This window comes from Citrus sinensis, chromosome 3 (assembly GCF_022201045.2).
Source record: "Citrus sinensis cultivar Valencia sweet orange chromosome 3, DVS_A1.0, whole genome shotgun sequence".
In the NCBI taxonomy this organism is placed as follows: domain Eukaryota; kingdom Viridiplantae; phylum Streptophyta; class Magnoliopsida; order Sapindales; family Rutaceae; genus Citrus; species Citrus sinensis.
In genome coordinates, this window is record NC_068558.1 from 27,783,354 (window position 1) to 27,804,114 (window position 20,761).

Genomic DNA, 20,761 nt, shown 5'->3' on the forward strand with positions numbered 1-20,761 from the left:
AAAGGGAAAAAGAATATATAAAAGAAATTAAACCACATTGCCCTGAGAATAAAAAAAGTCAATCAATTAGAAGTAGACAGTTATAATATAGAAGAGCAGATTTCAGACATAGAGGAAATTCTTAATGTAGATCAATTATTTGGCAATGATAGTATATGCAGTATTAGTAGTAGTGAATCAGACACTAGTAACAATTCAAGTCAATTCAAGTTAAGAATCAAACTCATAAATAGAATCAGGTTTTTTTGGTAAAAATTATTCAGACTATGATAAAAAATTTGAATTAGGATATAGAGATACAAACAAAGGAAAATTCTTTTGTAGTAATTGTAAAGATAAACAACAAGAAGATAATACAATAGAAATAAATAGAGTACGTAGTGAACTAATAAATACAACCTAACCCGCACCCATAAAAATTTTAAATTATTAAATTCACCCACAATCGATAGTGAGTTTTTATTTTTTAAAAAAAAGCCCATCTATTGCGGGTTTTAAGGGTGACAAAAATATCCGCCCGGTCCAAACTCGGGCGATGTGGGCCAGATAATATTAAGCTTGGGTATGAAGCCAGACCAGTCCTAGGCATCACTTTATAAACCCACGAGCCGGCTCGAAACCCGAATTTTATTTAAAAAATTATAAAATATATATTATTTTTAATATTTATATTTATTTAACTCACCTATTATACACACACACACACATATATATATATATATATATATATATATATATATATATATATATATATATAGTTTTAAACATTTAAAGTTTATATTTTCATGCTGATTTCATTGAAATAAATTTAAAATTTTAAAAATTATAAAAAATTTAAAAATTACATATAGAATATTAAAAATTTACAAAATCCGGTGTACCCGGATAAAAAACCCGGCCTGGGTGTTTAAAAATTACATCAGGGCCAGGTTCAAGCATTTCGATACTTGGACCCAGACCCAGGTTTTAACAATTAACAAACTAATCTATAGCACCCAGTGAATTTTTTTTATAGGTTTTCTCATTTAAATCACAAATATATAAAAAAAAAATTTTAATAATACATAAAAAAATTAAATTAAGTGATTCAAATATAAATTTATAACCATAGCCTAAAAAATCCGCATACAAAACTCAATTCTAGATTTTACTAATGAAAATAAGAAATTAAAATTTCAACATTAAACGAATATACAAAATATATTAAATCTGACATAGAATATTTCTGTTGCAGCCAAACCATCATCACTAATATCAACACCTTGCTCTATCTTTTAATCAATATATAAGAATTATCGAAAATACTAATAAGTATATTTTGTATAACTATCGTTAACAATTAATTAAATAAATAAAAACTCAACTTTAATTAGCAATCATTAGGTTCAAGTCGTTAGAGCAAAACAAACAAAATCAATCAAATTAAAATAAAATATTAGTAATATTAAGCTTAAAAGTTATAAAATTTCTATATATATATATATATATGAAGTTTAATTTACACATATTTATGATTAAATTTTTTAATGTAATTTTTATGATTAAAATTAAAAATATAAACAATTAAAATAAAAGATGTGGGTTGGCAAATACTCATGTGGGTATCCAGAGGGTTTTTTCTCAATACCAAACCCACATGCAACCCACGAGTTTAAGTTTGAAATACCAAACATGTCTGCAACCTGCAAAATTACTTGTAGTGGGTGGGTCTTTGCGGGTAAGTTTGGGCGGATTTGCTAGTTGGTATGTAATTTTGTCGTCCGTATAGGGTAGGAGTGTAATAGATTTAACAGTAAGGATGCCTTGAGGCCTCTGTTAAAATATAAGAAATAAACAGACACTTAAGTTAAAATACAGGGACTAAACAAGAACTTACCATTATTTTATTATTAGGGTAATCAACAATATCAAACATTCTAAAGTTAAATATTAAATCATTTGATGAAGATTATTAGGTTACATCACATATTACTCATTTTTTCTCATTTTATTTTTTTAACTCAAGTTTGATTCTTATGTAACCAATTTAAAAACAATAGCATCAAATTAAAAATTGAACTGCACTCTTTTTTTTTTTTTTTTGGTCTCAATTTTGAACTTAACGCTATGTTTTGCATTTGCTAGGAATGAATCTGAATTTATAAAGAAAGTTATTGATGACATTTTGGAGAAACTACCTAAAGTGGTTCCAAGTAATAACAAAATCCAGCTAGTTGGAGTAGAATCAAGAATTGAAGAAACTGAATCTCTATTAGGCGCTGCACCTCTATTAGGGATTTGGGGTATTGGTGGTATAAGCAAGACAACAATTATTAGTATGATAATTCCTATAAATCTTAATAGGAATAAATCTAATATTCTTGCCTACTTGTCTCCTAAAAAATATTTAAAGCATTTAATATACTTCTTGTTTGAACCAACTTCTTTCTCTAAATCCTAAGCATCAATTATAGAATCTCGTCACTAATGGACTTACTAAATTAGACATATAATTAAACTAAAAAACAAATATTCCTACTAAATTGGAATTTCACTAAATTAGGGATTTAATAAGTTAAACCCTATTACAAGATATTCAATAAATAAAATTCTAATTTAACTAGATTTGTCATAAGATATCATCTCTATAAATAATGGACTTAACAAGTATTTTTCACTCATTATGACAACACTCAAGCTCGGCTATCGTTAACATCTATAGATTAACTCACATTCATAGCTCCTCCTAAGCCAAAGAAATTACATAATTACTTTCTGAAAATGAGAAAATACAATTAACTTTATGCAACATTACTCTAAGTGGATATTAACCATATAAACTATAACTTCTTAATCCATAATTGAAAGTAATAAAATTATTATAATACCCTCAAAGCCATAAATTACACCTTATGCTCAAATTTTTATAATTCACCTCCATAATTAAATTTTTCATATCTTATAATACTAATAAATCAAGTGATAGATAATTATTTAGTCCGATCATTTTTAATTTAAATAGTAAAATTTTATTAATTGATAACACTTCAGTTAAAATATAAATTAAGTATTCCAATAATATAATATTAGAGTCACTCCTTTGCTTCCATGTCACGCGGATATTTCTTAGGGGATTTAATTACGTAGAGACAGATCACTTACTTATGGAGTACTATTTCTTTGGTGATCATGTGGAAGTCCAGTTCTATTTGAAGGGATTTTTTAATGATTATTCAGAGTGTTGCCTGGTGAAAAAATGTGGGATGTATTTATTTTAAGCCTCAGCTTTTATGGAATTATAAAACAGAAAATCCAAGCGGAAGTTTCAGCTATAATGAAGAAATCGCAGCTGATACATTTCGGTAAATAAATATCTCTTCCTATTTACAAATTTGTGTCTGTGTGTAAACTTTTTTTTTTTTTGCCTGGTTTCTTTCTTTGTAGGTGTATTTTCAATACTTTTCTTTGAATAATGATAAGACATCCAAAACTTTTATCTCAAATAATGTGATATGTGATGTGTTATTTATTAAGTTGTTGATAATTTTTGACAATGTTCAAGTGAATTAGTTACATTTTTTTTATCATTCAATTGATGAATATCACATCATTTAAGATGAAATTTTAGGATGTGTATCATTACTTTTCTTTAATTCTCGAAAACAATTAATAAATCATGAGGACAAGTTATAAAAGAATAAGCAAATATTAATACACACTTCTTATATATACAAAACAATCAATCATATAATAACCTCCACCTATCTTTGGTTGAAAGAAATTGTTGTCCCCAAACCTAATGGTGTGTTTACATCACAGAATGGGGAATGGGAATGAAGGAATGGGAATTAAACTCATGTTTACTTGACAAAATGTAATTTGAGAATGAGAATAAAATATGTGGGTCCCACACAATTTGAGAATAAGGAATGAGAATATTATTCCCATGGAGAGGTTGGGAATGAAAATGAAGGAATGAGAATTGAATATATGTTCACTTTTGTATCCCTATAATTTTTTCATATTTCCCAAATTATCCTCATTCAAATCACAATTAATTTTATTATTTTAAATGTCATTAATAATAATAATAATTATTATAATTATTATTAAATTTTATCAACTTTATTATTTTAGTTATTATTAATTATTATTATTATTATTTTTATTAATATTATCATTAGTAACAATAAAAATAATGATAAAAATAATTAATTTATCATTATTAACAATATTATCATTATTGTTGTTATTATTAATAATAAAAATAATAATAACTAAAATAATAAAGTTAATAAAATTTAATAATAATAATAATAATAATAATAATGTAATTTTCACTATCTAGATACATGTATAAATATTATTATAAAAATGATATTAATTAAAAAGAAAAATAATAATAATAAATGTTAATAATGATAATATTAATAAAAATAATAATAACAATAATTAGTAGTAACTAAAATATTAAAGTTACTAAAATTTAATAATAATAATAATAAATATTAATAATGATAATATTATTAAAACTAATATTAACAGTAATTAATAATAACTAAAATAATAAAGTTAATAAAATATAATAAGAATAATAATAATATTAATATTAATAATAAATGTTAATAATGATAATATTATTTTTAATAATAATAATAATAGTAATAATAACAACAATAATGATAATATTATTAATAATGATAAATTAATTATTAATACTATGAGTATTTTGGTAAATTGATTTTCATTCACATTCATCATTTCTATTTATTTTGTCAAGTAAACACATCAATGGCATTCCAGCACATTTATATTCTCATTTATTTTTCCTAAGTAAACATTGAAATTTCATTCACATTCTCATTCCATGAAGTAAACACATCATAAATGTATAAGCCATTAAATTCCTTGGTTGGTTGGCATGTCTTAGGAAAGTTTGAATCTCTCTGGTGGCTTGAGAGTATTGTCTTTGATTTCTTATTTTTGGTTTTAGTGGGCTTCAATTATTTGTGGGGCTTTAAATGAATACTTATACAGTAGAGCTATTAGCACCCTTAAAAAATTCTTGTAAAACCCCTATATCGTAAATTTATATTTTAAACTTGAGTTTTTATTTTTTGTTAAATATAACACAATTTGTTGTTATGGTGATAATATTATTTTTTTTACTTTTATTCTTAAATTAGTAGTTTTTGTTGGACTGAATTTTTTATTTATTTATTTTAAATTATAGATGGTTGATCTCTTCTAATGTTATAGTGATTTGTTCTCCTAAGTTTGTTATTGATTTCTATCTTCAGATAGAAGCATGTAGTATTATCACATTGAGAGTGTAAAAAAATTTGGATTAGCATCTATCAATCTTTTCTTATATGAAAAAACAAAATCGCTCATTCTTTTTTCTCTTTTTGTACCCAAATGACTATGAAAGAAGGGTACAAGGATATTTGTGGAATTAAAATCCGTGTTATTGGTAGTGAATAGAATTTAATTAGTGGGTGTATTTAAAAGAGGGGTTTTATGAGAGTAAAAAAGGGAATGCGAATAGCTCCACTCATATTTATACAATGTATTGGGCCTTGGTTGTGTTCTATATAATATTTAAAATATAACTCAGACACTAAGGCACAACAAATATTTAATGCTAAAAGTGGAAAATATGAAACATTTATTTTCTCAGCACTAAGGGTTAGTTTAGTATTACGGTGGCTGATGAAATAAATTAACTTCATTATATGTATAAAATAATTAAAAAAGTAATCTTTGATAAATTGTACTGTTGCAATTGTTGTGAGTTTGAAAAGTAGAACATATGTATTTGATAAATCTTATTATAAAAGTGTTGTTTTATTATTATATAATGATCAAAGTAGACATAAATATAAATTGTCTTTTATGTATATATTCATGTTTATGGAAAAAAAGACTATTTTTTTTGTTAAAATATTAAAGTCATAATGGAAACTTTAAAAAAAAATGTGACGACTTATTTAATGAGCTATTTATGAAAAGCTAACCATCCCCTCTCTCTTTACTTGTAAGAGTTGCTGATAAAATAGAGAGACTTAGGGCTAATTTAAGATTGTAGTGGCTAATGGAATAAGTTGTTTCTGCTGTCCGAATGAAAGAAAGCTGTTAATTATACAAATAGATTGGTGTTTTATAAATTTTATTACAAAAGCGTTGTTTCATTATATAGTAACTAAAACTGCTTTTTATTTTTTAGAGTAGTTTAATAAAATTGGTAGACATGGCTTATATCACAAAAAGTTAAAAAGATTCAATTAAAAGAAATCTAATAAACTATATAATCGTTACATAAAATATGATAAAAAAATCATACTAATACATAAATCCAAATAAAATAAAAAGTTATATGTATTATATTCTCATTAAACTAGTTCATAGTTTAATGAAAATTTTATGTAACCATACACAACCTTATTGATTCTTATGATAAAAAATAAATGTAAAATTCAAAAAATTATTAAACTTATTGGATCAAAGCTTTGATACTTGAGAAAATTTTAGTAAATATGGCAATAATGTGATTGTGGCAGTAATATAATATCAAATAATTTATATATTAGGGTTTATAAAAAAGATATAATTGTCCTTTTGTTAAAATATTAAGATTATAATAGGAACTTTGAAAAGATGTAGTGGCTTATTTAATACACTGCTAATAGAAAGTTAATCTTTACTTGCTTGTAAAAATTACTATTAAAATATAAAAAATTAAGAAATAAATAATTTTAAAAAAAATTTACCAAACAATATTTTTGTCAAAAAATAAAATTTCAATCTCAGCCTTAAACGGAACCTTATAAAATAATAGCTTTTAAAAATTTTACCAAATATTTTTTCTATTAAAATTTATGAAATAAGCCGCTTATAATATTTCAACCTTAAATTCAAATGGGGTCTAAATAACGATTGCAAGAAATAGCATGGAGGCAAAGGAATAAATGGAAAAATTGTCTCTCCAAAATTAGGCAAGTTAATGAAAAATCCTTTAAGATTACACAACTTCTATTTTCATCAAACAGCAATCTTCCAACAAAACCTCTCAATGATTGCACAACTCTCGATAAATTATAACACCCATCAAAATCCAAATTTTATAGCACAAATAATTAATTACAGAACACGTAGTCACACCTGCCGTTCAACCACACTGTATATCAAGTACCTCAAAGTAATTATAATTAGTATGAACAAAAAATTTCAACAGCATTTCCACCATATTTGGATATAAATTCTCTGTAAGGCATCAAATACATTGGACTTCCACTTGTTTGTGAGAAATAGCATCAAGGCAAACGAATAATGGAAAATTATTTATGATGTATATGACTAAATTGCTGCATCCTGTAAAATCGCATTTGTTAATATAAACATGATAAGTTTATAAAGGATAATGCTGTATAAAGAGTTCACTTCTTTTCACCAATCTTCACGTTATGTACATACAGAGGGAAAAAGAAAAAGAAAAAAAAAATAAAAAGCAAACCATGTACAGTAATGTCATAAAATTTAATGATAAAAATAATTAAATATGTTGAGAATTGGCCTTAATCCGGCTAACTATAAATTTCCTATATCACTATTAATTAGTCGATAAAATGAACTTTCAATCATTTGATAAGATAAACCTTTACTAAGGGTTATTTGTTAAGTATCTAAAATCTAAAATTTTATTAATTTCAAACCTTTTTCTAAAATTTACTTGTTTTTTTTTTTTAACTCATGTATGATTTTTAGAATTTTCATTTGAATAAAAAAAAAGTAAACTTTGTAACTTTTATGTAAATGGAAAAAAGTCTGAATGAGAAATAAATATTATATTGTAAAAATATATCTATAACATATATTTATTTCCTAAACTATAAAATGTAATCATTTTTTTTGTTTGATTTGAAAGGGCATAAATATCAAATAACCATGTTTAGAATTTTTTTATTATTTATAAAAGCAAACGAAATACCACTTGTATTCATTTATTTAAAAAAAATGTCATTTACATATTCGTATTAAAAAAATTTAGATCAATTCAAATTTCAAACAAAACAATAACACTACCTAAATTATGCCAAAAGGTCCCTAGCAGCATGGTTAGGTTTTCAATCAATTTTCTTTGACTGATGAAGTAGGTAAGGATAAACAATCAATTTAGGTTTTACCCACCTACCTTAAAAAAATAAATAAATAAAACAAAATCACTTTTTGAAAAAAGTCGAACAAATTTAGTAGTTTAATAATAAAATTTAAGCTTTTGATTTTTTTTTACTTTATTTTTGAATTTTTTAAACAAAATCAAGGTTTGAAAAAAGTTGAACAAATTTAGTGGTTAATAAAAATATTTCTTATATACGTTAGAAAATAGAAACAAATTATTGACTTTTATTATAAAATTTAAGTTTTCGTTTTCATTTTTTTAATGGAATTACCGACATTGATAGGTAAATAGATACCTTTCAAAAAAGAAAAATTTATGGGTCAAGCTCACAAGGCCATAACGGGCGAACACTTGGGATCTGTCAAACAGCGTCGCCTAGTCGCATGGTGGGATCAGCAGTAACACACAGACCATTCCCCTTTAATGCCATGATAAATACAAATTTGAAAAAAAAAAAAAAACAAGTCTATGAAAACTATCTATTTGACGTTGGCTGTTTCTGATTGCCTGGACTAACCACTCCAATTCTAATTGGAGGTGGTGGGTCCGCTCCAAACAAGTCTTTTTCCTGACTTAATTTGAGTGTCTGGATATCTGGTTTTGCAAAGGGCTCGAAAGTCCGGAGTTACCTAGTCTTAGCAAAATGAAGGAAATTAGGTTAGCAATTGACAAAAACAGTAGTGAATTTAAACGACTGAAGATCAGAGGAATGAATGTTCATACAGCAGCTCTTGATTTAGCAAAATGAATGAATGTTCATTTGAGATCATTGTCGCTTATTGTACGAACCTCAAACGCTTATATCTCAAACAGCTGTCTAAATTTCCCCTGCTTGAGTTCTTGACTCTATGGCAATGCGACAAGTTGGAGAGTTTTAAGGCTTCAAATCCTGTCTAGTGTCTCCAGACATTGCGCGTAAGATTGAAACTCCCATTTTGAATATATTTAGATAGGATTAGGATCCTCACTTCTCCTGAGTTAATAAGTGATCAATGAATAAAAAAAAAAACGTCTGAATTTGATCTCTATTTTGACTCCAAGAATATCGATATGCGGTGGTATGTCAGATTTGTTGAACTTCGTGCTGAGTTCCATCAATTCTCCTGAGTGTTGAATTTGCAAAGTAAAACAGGGATGGTATGTTTGTTCATACTTAACTATTATTGTTTAATCAGCCACTCAGAACTCAAGCTCTCACAATGTGTGAGAGCTTGAGTTAGAGTCCCCATATAGCAATATGGGGACTTAATTCCTCTCTCAAAAAATTTGAGTGGTGGTTGGTTTTCTCCCTTATGAAATGTGAGTGGAGTTGACATTCCTCGATTATTAGTAAGGGTTAAAATCTGGGCAGTGCTTCATATGATATTAATGTACTCTTGTCCCAGTAATGTGAGTGGAGTGAACATCCCTCGATTATTAGTGAGGGTTAAAATGGATATTGTGGACATCCCTCGATTATTAGTGAGGGTTAAAATGGACATCCCTCGATTATTAATGAGGGTTAAAATCTGGGCAGTGCTTCATATGATATTAATATACTCTTGTCTCAGTAATAGTCTAATTTGTAAATATCAGTTACAGTCTCATGTAATATGAGTTGTAGTCTTGAGCAATAGTCTCATGTAATAAAAAAAAACTATTATTGTTTAATCTTTAGTGTTTTTTCTTATATGTGAAATTAAATTATTACTATTCATCTCGAAGCTCACTAACTTGTTTTTTTATTATTTTCTTTTTTTTTTGTAGAATGTGATTTTTCCTACAAAACTATGACAAAGTGTAAGGGTCGACATTTCGATTTTTGGTTCGGTTTTTTTCAACTTTCAGTTTGGTTTGCAGTACGTCCGGATTTAAGAATTCAATTCAAACGAGTTGGAAAATTATTTATGTTTAGTTCAATTCAATTTCAAATTCAGTTTGGTTTAGTTCGTGTTCATAATTAGGTTTGGTTTTGGGTTGTTAATTTCGGGTTGCAAAACAATTTAGGTTAATAATTCAAGTCAAGTTGATAATCCGGGTTAGGGTAAGAATTATAAAAAAAAAACAATAAAACAGCAAATGATTACTTTAGTTGCAAAGTTAATTTTTCATTAAAGAGATTATAGAAAGTATCAACACTCCTTAACCCAAGATACATTTATTTTAAAGCACAAAAGAGCTGTTTTTATTTTATTTATCAGATGAACAATATAAAATGAAATTGTCCGCTTCCATGAAAAATTTTCCAAACTAAGAGTGACCCACGCAAGATGTGGAGAAGAAAAGAAAACTCGAGCAAGCGGTAGGTACGATAGAGTGCAACTAATAAGATTCATGAATTATGGGTCAATTTCAATGTGTCATCATCCTTCTCATAATACAGTACACAACAAATAACTTGTCATTACCTATCAATTATAATTTGCTGCTCTCCTCTAAATCATATGCTCTTTGCTCTTCAATTCCTTTGCTCCAAATCATGAACACACAACCCTAACAAACTAAAATTATGTTTTAGTGCTATTTTGGATTTGGGGCAATAAGGGAATGTCTGCAACAAAATCGTCATAAGCAGAATTTGGAGATTTTAACTAGGAATAGGACTAGCTATACATCATAGTCACTCTTGGGGCCTTGGGCAACAATTGTATCATATAAGAAACCTAATGCTAATGCTTTGTTTCTTTACACAAAGAGTACGCACATGCAGAGTAGGCTGTCACAGGGTCACTATTGTGCATTGTGATCATTTTATTTTATTTTTTTTAAGGCGTGCATTTAATCAGATCGATTTCGTAATTTGGTTCGAGTTAAAAGATGTAATCCGTTTAATTAACCCGAACCAAACACCCACCCCCCTAATGAAAGTGTATGTCCCATTTTCCGGTGGTGTCAATCAATTGAAGTTTACAATAAACACTTCTACATTTCACATCTCAAAGAACTCAGAACTGTGTTTTTTCGATACTCCATAAATAATATGAAACTGTCTCGAACCACCGTAGAAGGTTTGAAGAAAGTATTCGTTAGTGTTTTTTTAAAATAAAATTTAATGTTTGAATGAAAATGAAAAACTATACAACTTTTTGATAAAAATTCAATTAGATATCACAAGTATCAAAAGGTATTCATGTGGCATACAGATTCATAAGGTAAAAAAAAAAAGTTGAAAAATTACTTTTATATATAATGTTGATCTTACAAATTTTTAATAGTAAATAATTACGTTAGTACGTCATGTATGGTATTAAGATAACTTTTGATATTTATGTGCACACTTGAATTTTTTTCCAAGCAATTAGAATAAAAAAAAAAAGGAAACTCTAATCTCATATTTAAAATATCAACTTGAGAGTGTAACTCAAGTTACTTAACGACCATTGAAGGGATGGTTGGCAGAATTTCTTGAATCTTGGTCTGAATTTAGAATTTAAGTCCATTTTAAATGGGATTCGGTATAAAATTTTATCTTGATTTACTATTTAGATTAGGATTTGGAACTCAAATTTGTACTAATTCATAGTTACAAAAAAATTATGTTATTCATGATAATTCTGGAATCCGATCAAATTTTGAGATTTTGATCGAGACAAAATCACACATATTTTTATCCGCATTTACTGCTCGAAACATGATTTGAGACACAACTCAATTGTCGATTGAAACATAATCAAGATCGTCAAATCCTTGCTCGTCTCATTCCGTTGCCATCCCAATTGAAGGCAGTTCGCATGCGATTATTGGATGGACATGAAAAAGGGGAAAGAAGATTGCTTAGCTTAAAACTTCACTTCACGGAAGGTTAAAAAAAAAAGTAGTCAAAGCAATCGGCCAATCATTTACCTTGAAATTAATCTTTTACATTTTAGATTAAAAAAGAAAAACTTTTACACGTTTATTAATTTTCATTTATCTTCTTTTCTTTTTTTTTTTCACACACACACACACACACGACACAACTTTTGACAAAAATTAAAGTATCTTTTCTTAGCTGTCATCAACTATTTTGTAAGGTTCCATGGAAGGAATGAAGTAGCCAGAGCATCAGTATAAGCCCTGCACCTGCAGTGACATTCAATTCATATAACATCCCAAATTTTCTGATGAAAATCTCTCTATTCAATTGAACTGTTTCTCTAATGGCTTCTTCTTCTTCTCCTTCCCATCCATACAGCAGTTTGAGTTTGATGAATCCTCGAAACAATAAGTATGATGTTTTTCTTAGTTTTAGTAGAGCGGACACCCGTGACAGCTTTACTAGCCATCTTCATTCTGCCTTGTGCCAAAAAAGTATTGAAACTTTCATTGACGACCAACTTATCAGAGGAGATGATATTTCAGAGTCTCTTCTTGATACAATTGCATCATCAAGCATTTCAATTATCATTTTCTCAGAAAGATATGCTTCTTCAGGATGGTGTCTCGGTGAACTTCTAAAGATCCTCGAATGCAAGCACAATTATGGGCAGATTGTGATCCCTGTCTTCTACCGCGTTGATCCATTACATGTGAGAAAGCAAGTTGGGATTTTTGGGGATTCATTTTTGGAGCTTGAAGAAAGATTTCCAGAGAAGATGCAAAGATGGAGGAGTGCTTTGACGGAAGCAGCCAATCTCTCTGGCTTTGATTCTCATGTATTCAGGTAACAGTCAATTTATCGCCAATTATATAATTTTTTGTTATTAGATATGAAACATTCTAATATTAAATATTAAATCAATTGATGAGGATTACTAGGTTACATCTTATGTTACACTTATTTTCTTTTTTTCAACTCAAGTTCTAGTCTTATGTAACTACTTTAATAGCAAACAATTAAGCATCAAATCAAAAACTGGAACTAATTAAAGACACTCTGTTTTTGTTTTTTTTAAGCTTAATACTATGTTTTGTATTTGCTAGGAATGAATCTGAACTTATAAAGAAAGTTGTTAATGACATTTTGGAGAAATTGCCTAAAGAACTTTCATGTGATAAAAACAACCATCTGCCTGAAGTACTTTCATGTAATAACAAAAACCATCTGCTTGGAGTAGAATCAAAAGTTGGTGAAATGGAATCTCTATTAGCTGCTGCACCTCTAGTAGGGATTTGGGGCATGGGTGGTATAGGCAAGACAACAATTGCTAGGGCGGTTTTCAACAAAATCTCTAGAAATTTTGAAGGTTCTTGCTTCCTTCAGAATGTTAGAGAAGAATCACAAAGCCCAGGAGGATTAGCTAGGTTGCAACAAAAACTTCTTTCAGAAGTATTGAGGGATGAAAATGCGATTCCTGATATTGAGTTCAACTTTACAAGGCTCAGCCGCAGGAAGGCTCTGATTGTTCTTGATGATGTGACTTGTTTCAGACAAATTAAATTCTTAATCAGAAGTCTTGATTGGTTTATGCCTGAGAGTCGAATCATAATTACCACAAGAGATCAAAAGGTTCTTAAAAATGGGGGAGTGAAAGAGAAAGATATTTATGAGATGAAGGCATTAGAATGCGGTCATGCCCTTGAGCTTTTCAGTCGACATGCCTTCAAAGAAAACCTTCCTAATGAAGTAGGTTATCAGGAGCTGTCAGAAAAGATAATTAACTATGCTCAAGGTGTTCCTTTAGCACTTGAAATTTTAGGTTGCTTTTTATATGGAAAAGGAAAGGAAGTTTGGGAAAATGCAATAAACGAATTGAAAAGAATTCTTAATATGGAAATCCAAAAGGTGCTAAAAATTAGTTTTGACGGTTTGGACGATGAACAGAAAAATATTTTTCTGGACATTGCCTGTTTCTTTAAAGGTGAAGATAAAGAATTTGTGATAAAGTTCCTTGATGCTTGTGGTTTCGCTGCACAAATAGGAATAAGTGATCTTGTTGATAAGTCTCTTATTATCATACATGGCAATAGCATAACAGTGCATGATTTGCTGCAAGAAATGGGTAGAGAAATTGTCCGGCAAGAATCTGTAAATAATCCAGGAGAACGCAGTCGATTGTGGCATCATGAGGATATTATCGAAGTTTTGACATCTAATACAGTAAGTATTTTATTTGAGACATATATATATATATATTATATTATTTTGGAATGCTATTGGATGTGTAATCTTTGCTGATAATATACATAAATAGATGGGTTATAAGCCCAATAGAAGAGTGACGCTAATAAAAGGAAAAAATGAAAAAAATTGCAATGTCAATTTGTATGTACAAGTTTGCAGTCACACATTTATATTATTATTATTATTATTATTATTCCCTGTAGGTAGGGTTACATTTACTGCCTAATGATAACAATCAACTTAAATTTATAGATTTGATTTTAATTTATGTCTTTTATTGATTATTAGGGAACTGAAAAAATTGAGGGCATATACTTGGATATGTCTAAGGTGAGACACATTTGTCTAAATTCTAACACATTCACGAAGATGCGTAAATTAAGATTTTTGAAATTCTATAGTTCAATCTCTAAGGGAGAGAACAAATGTAAGGTGTCTAATTTCCAAGGTTCAATATTTGCTGAAGTGAGGTATTTGCACTGGCATGGTTATCCATTAACATCATTGCCGTCAAATATTAATCCAGACAAGCTTCTTTTTCTTGAAATCCCTCATAGCAATATTGAACAACTTTGGGACTGTGTCCAGGTATATCTTATATTTTATTCAATGCCTTTATTGATAACATTTGATTGTTGAATGATTTGTCATCGTTGCTTCTTTTCTGTCCGAACAGCATCATGGTAAGTTCAACCGGATGGTCATTGCTGCCTCGAATTCTTTTACCAAAACCCCAAACCCCTCGTTGATTCCGCGTCTAAATAAGCTAGTTAGCCTCAATCTAATTGGTTGCTCAAAATTGAAGAGGCTTCCTGTAGAGATCTCATCAGTTGTTAATGTGGAAGAGGTACGTTTAAATGGAACAGCAATTGAAAAACTGCCCTCGTCCATTGGGAGTCTCTCTGGGCTTTTGGACTTGGACCTTCAAAATTGTAAAAGGCTTAAGAGTCTCCCTAGCAGCCTATGTAAGTTGAAATCTCTTCGGAGTCTGTATCTCAATGGGTGCTCAAATCTTCAAAGATTGCCTCAGGAACTTGGAAATTTAGAAGCTTTGGAGTTTTTGTCTGCTATAGCAACAGCTATAAGAGAAGTACCCTCATCCATTGTACGTTTGAACAATGTTCGTGATATAAATTTCAGTAGGAGCAAGGGTCATAAGCAGATGGGTTTATCATTGCCGATCACAATATCTTTAGATGGCTTGTACAATCTAACGTATCTAGATCTATCTGATTGCTGCATCACAAAGTTACCTGAAAATATTGGTCAGCTATCCTCTCTAGAATATTTGTATCTATCGAAGAACAATTTTGAGAGGATACCAAAGAGCATCATACAACTTTCTAAGTTGTCATGTCTCTACTTAAGTTATTGTGGGAAGCTTCAATCCTTACCAAAGCTTCCATGCAGTCTACATAAGTTGTATGCACATCATTGCATGGCACTGGAGTCATTATCAGGTTTATTCCCAAAAAGTTATGAATCTTGTCCGCCGTGTTTTGAGCTGAACGGTAATTATAACTTGGATCGGAATGTTGTTGGAGGAATTCTTGAAGATGCTCTGCAAAACATTCAGCATGTGGCAACCGCACGTTGGGAACACATGCATGCACAGGAAAAGGTGTGTCTTTAACTCTGTCATCTCAATTTAATCATACAATGTCATATATTTTTTCTTTTTTTTTTTCTCTTTTAAACTTTTAGTTAGCAAAATTTTTCTTTTCAAATAATGATTTGTGTGGTACAGAAATCTTATCCGGAATTTGAAGGTTTTGCCATTTTACCTGGGAATGAAATTCCAAAGTGGTTTAGCTTTCAAAGTATGGGATCTTTGATAAAATTGAAGACGCCACCAGCAGGTTGGTTCAATAATAAAAATGTAATCGGTTTTGCCTTTGGCGCAATTGTATCATTTCGAGACCATTATGATGATGTGTTTGAATTGTTTTGTGACATCAAAGTCAAACCCAAAGATTGTGATCCGCATGTGATACAGATATATCTGGAGCTGTATTGTTATGTAGAGTCAGATCACTTAATTTTGGGGTACTATTTATTTGGTAATGACGATTTGAATGGTTTTCGGGATTGCGTTATTGAGGCAGTCCAATTCTATTTTAAGAAAGATCATGATGACTCTGAACGTTTGGAATGTTGCGGGCTAAAAAGATGTGGGATCCATTTATTGTATGCCCCAGATTCAACGGAAGACCCAAGCGGAAGTTTCAATAATGAAGAAGAAGAGGAACTACAGCCCCAGCAGATGACTGAAATAATCTTGAACCGTCATCCATCGCATGCAGCTGGTACGTTTCTGTAAATTAATTAATCTTCCTATATATGGCTTGTTTTGCTGGCTTGGTTTCTTTTTCTTTGTATGCGTTTTCGATTCTTTTCTACAGTTTCTAAAGACAATTAATTACTAACCTAAATAATAAGGCCGAGTAATGAAAGAGCAAGCAAAAAACACACACTTCATATTCTCCAAGATAATGAATCAGTGGTGGCAGACCTAAAAAAAATGATTTATCATGGCTAAACTATATAACAACTAGATGTAAAAATTGAAATTTTTTGGATTTATGAGTTTATGGAGGTTGTTTTAATAGATTCAACTGGGGCTAAATTAAATAATAGTAAAACCACTTAATATGGTTTATTGTGGACTTCTATTTTTTTTAATTAAAATGTGGACTTTTATAATTTTTAAGGTTTAAATTTTATGGATTTATAAATTTATGGGGCTATTTTTAGAGATTCAATGGAATTATTTTAACAAATTTCACAGAGACTAATTAAAAACTTAAGTAATTTTTTCCTTAACTTTAAGAATTTATTTTCAACATGGGGGGGCTTGAGCTTGTACATCATGAGTTGAGCCACCAGTGCATATGGTAACATCCACCTATATCTACATGCCTCAAAAAAGAGTCGGACTATTAGCACCTCTTCAAGATCCTTTTAAAACCCCTTTTTCAATTATATTCCATTTAATGTGAAAAGTACCTTTTTCTCATTAAACATTATTTTCATTGATAAATCTTGTAATTTCTAATAATTTTCTCACTTTTTCAGTCTTAATAATTGCATTCCTCTCTTTAAACTTTCTTTATTATTTAATTTTTAAAAAAATCTAAAAGAAAAAGTAAGAAAAACCTTATAAAATATTGAATATTTTATGAGTCCAATACAATTTTATCGTACATATAAATTTTGGATGCAACAATTAATTTGAGAATCCTTAAAAAATTATTTGTAGTGAGATAAAATTTTTATTTAATTTATTTTCTCACAATGTTGTATCCTAATTTTGTTGTTACATATATTACAAGAGTATTATTTTGGCTTAAAAAATTGATTTTTAAATTTAGATTATTTTAATGATTAAAAAAAATTATAGATTGCTTCTTAAATTCATATTATTTTATCAATTACAAAAATTTATATTGTGCAAGCAAAATGAAATTGAAGAGAGAAATAAAATATAAATGAGATTAATTCTATTTATATTTGTCCTTAAATGTAATTATAATATCACAGGAGTTTTATAAGATCAATGAAGGGGTGTCAATAGTCCAACTCCTAAAAAAATGGTTGCCCCCTAGCCTGATTATGTATACTAGGGCACAAATATTCAATGCTAAAAGCTAAAAATCCTCAGCAATAAATTTGCAAGAAGCAACATCAATGTAAATGAATATAGAAATGGAAATTTGTTTTAGTTAAATTATACATGTATTAAATAATTTTTTATAATTTAATTTATATATTAAGATTATTTTAGGTATTAAAATAGGTTTATGGAGTAAAATTTTTAAATTTTAAATGCTCTTTTCTCATATTTATCTCTAAATTTCTACTTGCAAAAAAAAAAAAACAAGACCTAAGTTTCTACCCTTGTATTTTACTATATATATTTCTTTGTACTTTTTTTAAATATCTGTATTTACCATCTTGTTAAGAAATAACAACTACTTTTGTGTATTTCAGTTATTGTACGGTCTTTATTTAGATAAAATTAATTAGGTAAAAATTTGTCATTGATCGTTATTGCTGAGATAAAAAAAAAATCTCTTATATTTCAAGTTTAAATATGACTAAGTTCACTATAATTGAACTTAAACGATTCTTTACATCTTAATTATCGTCACCGAAACCAAATTTCTAATTCCCTCACTAACTAATATGGTACATATTAATAATTAACAACAAAAATGAAAGTAATGGGTGGACTGTAACACCTTAATTTATATTTGTATTAGTTAATTTGATCATAACTTATAAATATATAGTTTAATTGGTGTCGGGCTTGAACTAATAATAACGCAAATAAATAATCAGTTCTATATAGAAAGCAAATTTTTTTTTTAAAAAAAGGAATCAGTTACCATTTTTTTGCAAGACTCACGAGGAAGAGAGGAAGTAAATGGGAAAATATTCAAGTCTTGGGAATTTTAACAAAAATTGAGTTTGGGGAACTATTCTAGAGTATTTCCATCCCTAAATTCATCTAGAAACACCCATTAGAGAGGAATTTAAATGTAGGAAGTGTAGAGAGAAGAATTGAGTGAGTAGAAGGTGATTCAAGCTTTCAAGTTGGTTTTCTCACCAAACGGAGTAAGATTTCTATCATTTTATCTTTATTTGAAGTTGGATTTCATGGGAATGAAGTTAATTTAAAGATTAGTATACTTAATTTATAATTAGGGTTTCTAACAAATGGGCAAAGTTAGTGTCAAGCTAATTTTTGTAATTGGTGGTTTATTTTAGGTGCATTATTTTTTGTGCACAAGAGCACCAACAAGGCATTGTAGAGCCGGAGACATGTAGCCCTTACAATTTTTCCATTTAGTATCTAATTAGCTTATAGTTTTATATTATGTTTAGGTACTTTATGGTTAGTAATGAGATTGTTGATAATGTGGATGAATTATTAGTACTATAAGATATGGAAATTTAATTATTGAGATGGAGTATGGAATTTTGAGCATAAGTTATAATTTATGGCTTTGAGGGTGTTATAGTAATTTTTAACTTACAAGTATGGTTTCAGGAGTTGTATGTTATGGTGTAAATATTAATTGCGTGCTATATCTCGTAAAGTTAGTTGTATTTCACATTTTTGGAAAGTGATTATGTCATTTCCTTAATTTAGGAGGAGCCGCGAACGTGAGTCAACCTGCTAACGTCGACGATAGTCGAGCTTGATCATCATCATTGTGAGTGGAATATACTAAACTTGTCTTTTATATTTTTATTATGATATTAATTTGAGTAAATAAAGTATTTTTACAATGTCCGATTTAAGTTTTTTTCTAGAAATAGAAATTTTATTTACATGTTGATATGTTTATTAAATGTGTATGTTGATTGGTTTTCCAATGTTTCTTACCTATTTTGATTATAAATTAATGCGTGAGAGTATTTTACTGAAAAGGAATATAAATTTAAAATATGTTGAAAATATTTATATATATGCACATAAAAATTTATTTTTCAAAAATATTAGACAGTACCCTTTCCCTTTAGATACAAAGATAAGTATAGAGATTCAGTTACAGAGATACAGTTGAGATAGAGGCCCTTCATATGAGCATACACTAGATTTGGGCCATATGCTTGGATGCTTCTGATCTCTTGGGACTATTTTATGCATGCAATATGATGAGATATAATGAGACATATAAGATGGCACATCATTGGTCTACTCGTTGTAGCTCCGGGCATGATAGTACACTTTCGGTACATTATTGCACTGCCTGTAGAAGGTTCGGGTATGATAAGGTTATACCTCTGGGTATTTGTTTAATGACAAGTTTAGAATCATGTATTTAATTATATTATCTTTTGATATGATTTCCAAAATTATTAAGTGCAGTGTCGTGTATTCCTTTTTAATGCTAATTACTTGATTTAAAGATTAAACATTTTACTTATGTTTTTACATATAGCTTGATGAAATTGTATATTCAATAATATAATTACTCTAAATAAATTTACTTTCAAAACTTATTATCCACTAAATGAGTTTTATATTCTCTCCACTTTACAGTATTTTTCTTCCTCACATGAGGTTGTAGGTACACCAGTCGACCGAGCGATTGCAATTATTTTGAGTTTTGGCCATATGATAGGAGACGTAGATGATATTATTAGGGCATTTTGATCACCTCATTTTGAATTCTATAATTATATTATAATTTGATGATTACTGATGTTTAATGTATGTTAGCATTAGCTATGATATATTATTTCGATACTTTGGAGATGTTTGGTGATATTTGGATGAATTCATTTAAGTATATTATTTACTATGATGTGTGGTATTAACACTTGAGATTGTACAAAGATAGAAACTTGTGGTGGTTACTTATACTTTCGATGTTCTTGAGAGGATTGGGGATTCTTTTAAGTTTTCAGTTGGCAAATTTTTTTTCGCTAAAATAATTATTTGTGGAACGTACAGATATCTTATCCAGAACGTAGAGGTTACGTCTATTTAGCAGGTAATGAAATTCCAAAGTGGTTTAGGTTTCAAAGTGTTGGATCTTTGATAACCTTGAGCGCTATTGTGTCATTTC

At 28.8% G+C, this 20,761-nt stretch overlaps 1 protein-coding gene across 13 annotated transcripts; it reads left to right on the forward strand.

Annotated features, from left to right (window-relative positions):
• The first annotated feature begins 12,097 nt into the window (after positions 1 to 12,097).
• LOC102615725 (disease resistance protein RPV1-like) lies at positions 12,098 to 20,510 on the forward strand. Of its 13 annotated transcripts, none has more exons than XR_008052919.1 (7): positions 12,098 to 12,779; positions 13,040 to 14,156; positions 14,469 to 14,768; positions 14,857 to 15,801; positions 16,379 to 16,486; positions 19,336 to 19,399; positions 20,233 to 20,510. XR_008052919.1 is itself a non-coding variant. In XM_052436592.1 (7 exons), the coding sequence occupies exons 1-6, from the start codon at positions 12,277 to 12,279 to the stop codon at positions 19,386 to 19,388; spliced, it is 3,477 nt and encodes a 1,158-aa protein (XP_052292552.1). In that variant the 5' UTR covers positions 12,099 to 12,276; the 3' UTR covers positions 19,389 to 19,399; positions 20,233 to 20,510. The 13 variants fall into 13 exon arrangements, 10 of the variants coding, with proteins under 10 accessions (XP_052292552.1, XP_052292550.1, XP_052292551.1 ...); XR_008052917.1 differs by having other exon boundaries at positions 12,099 to 12,779; positions 20,254 to 20,510; XR_008052918.1 differs by having other exon boundaries at positions 12,099 to 12,779; positions 20,261 to 20,510.
• Positions 20,511 to 20,761: the final 251 nt, after the last annotated feature.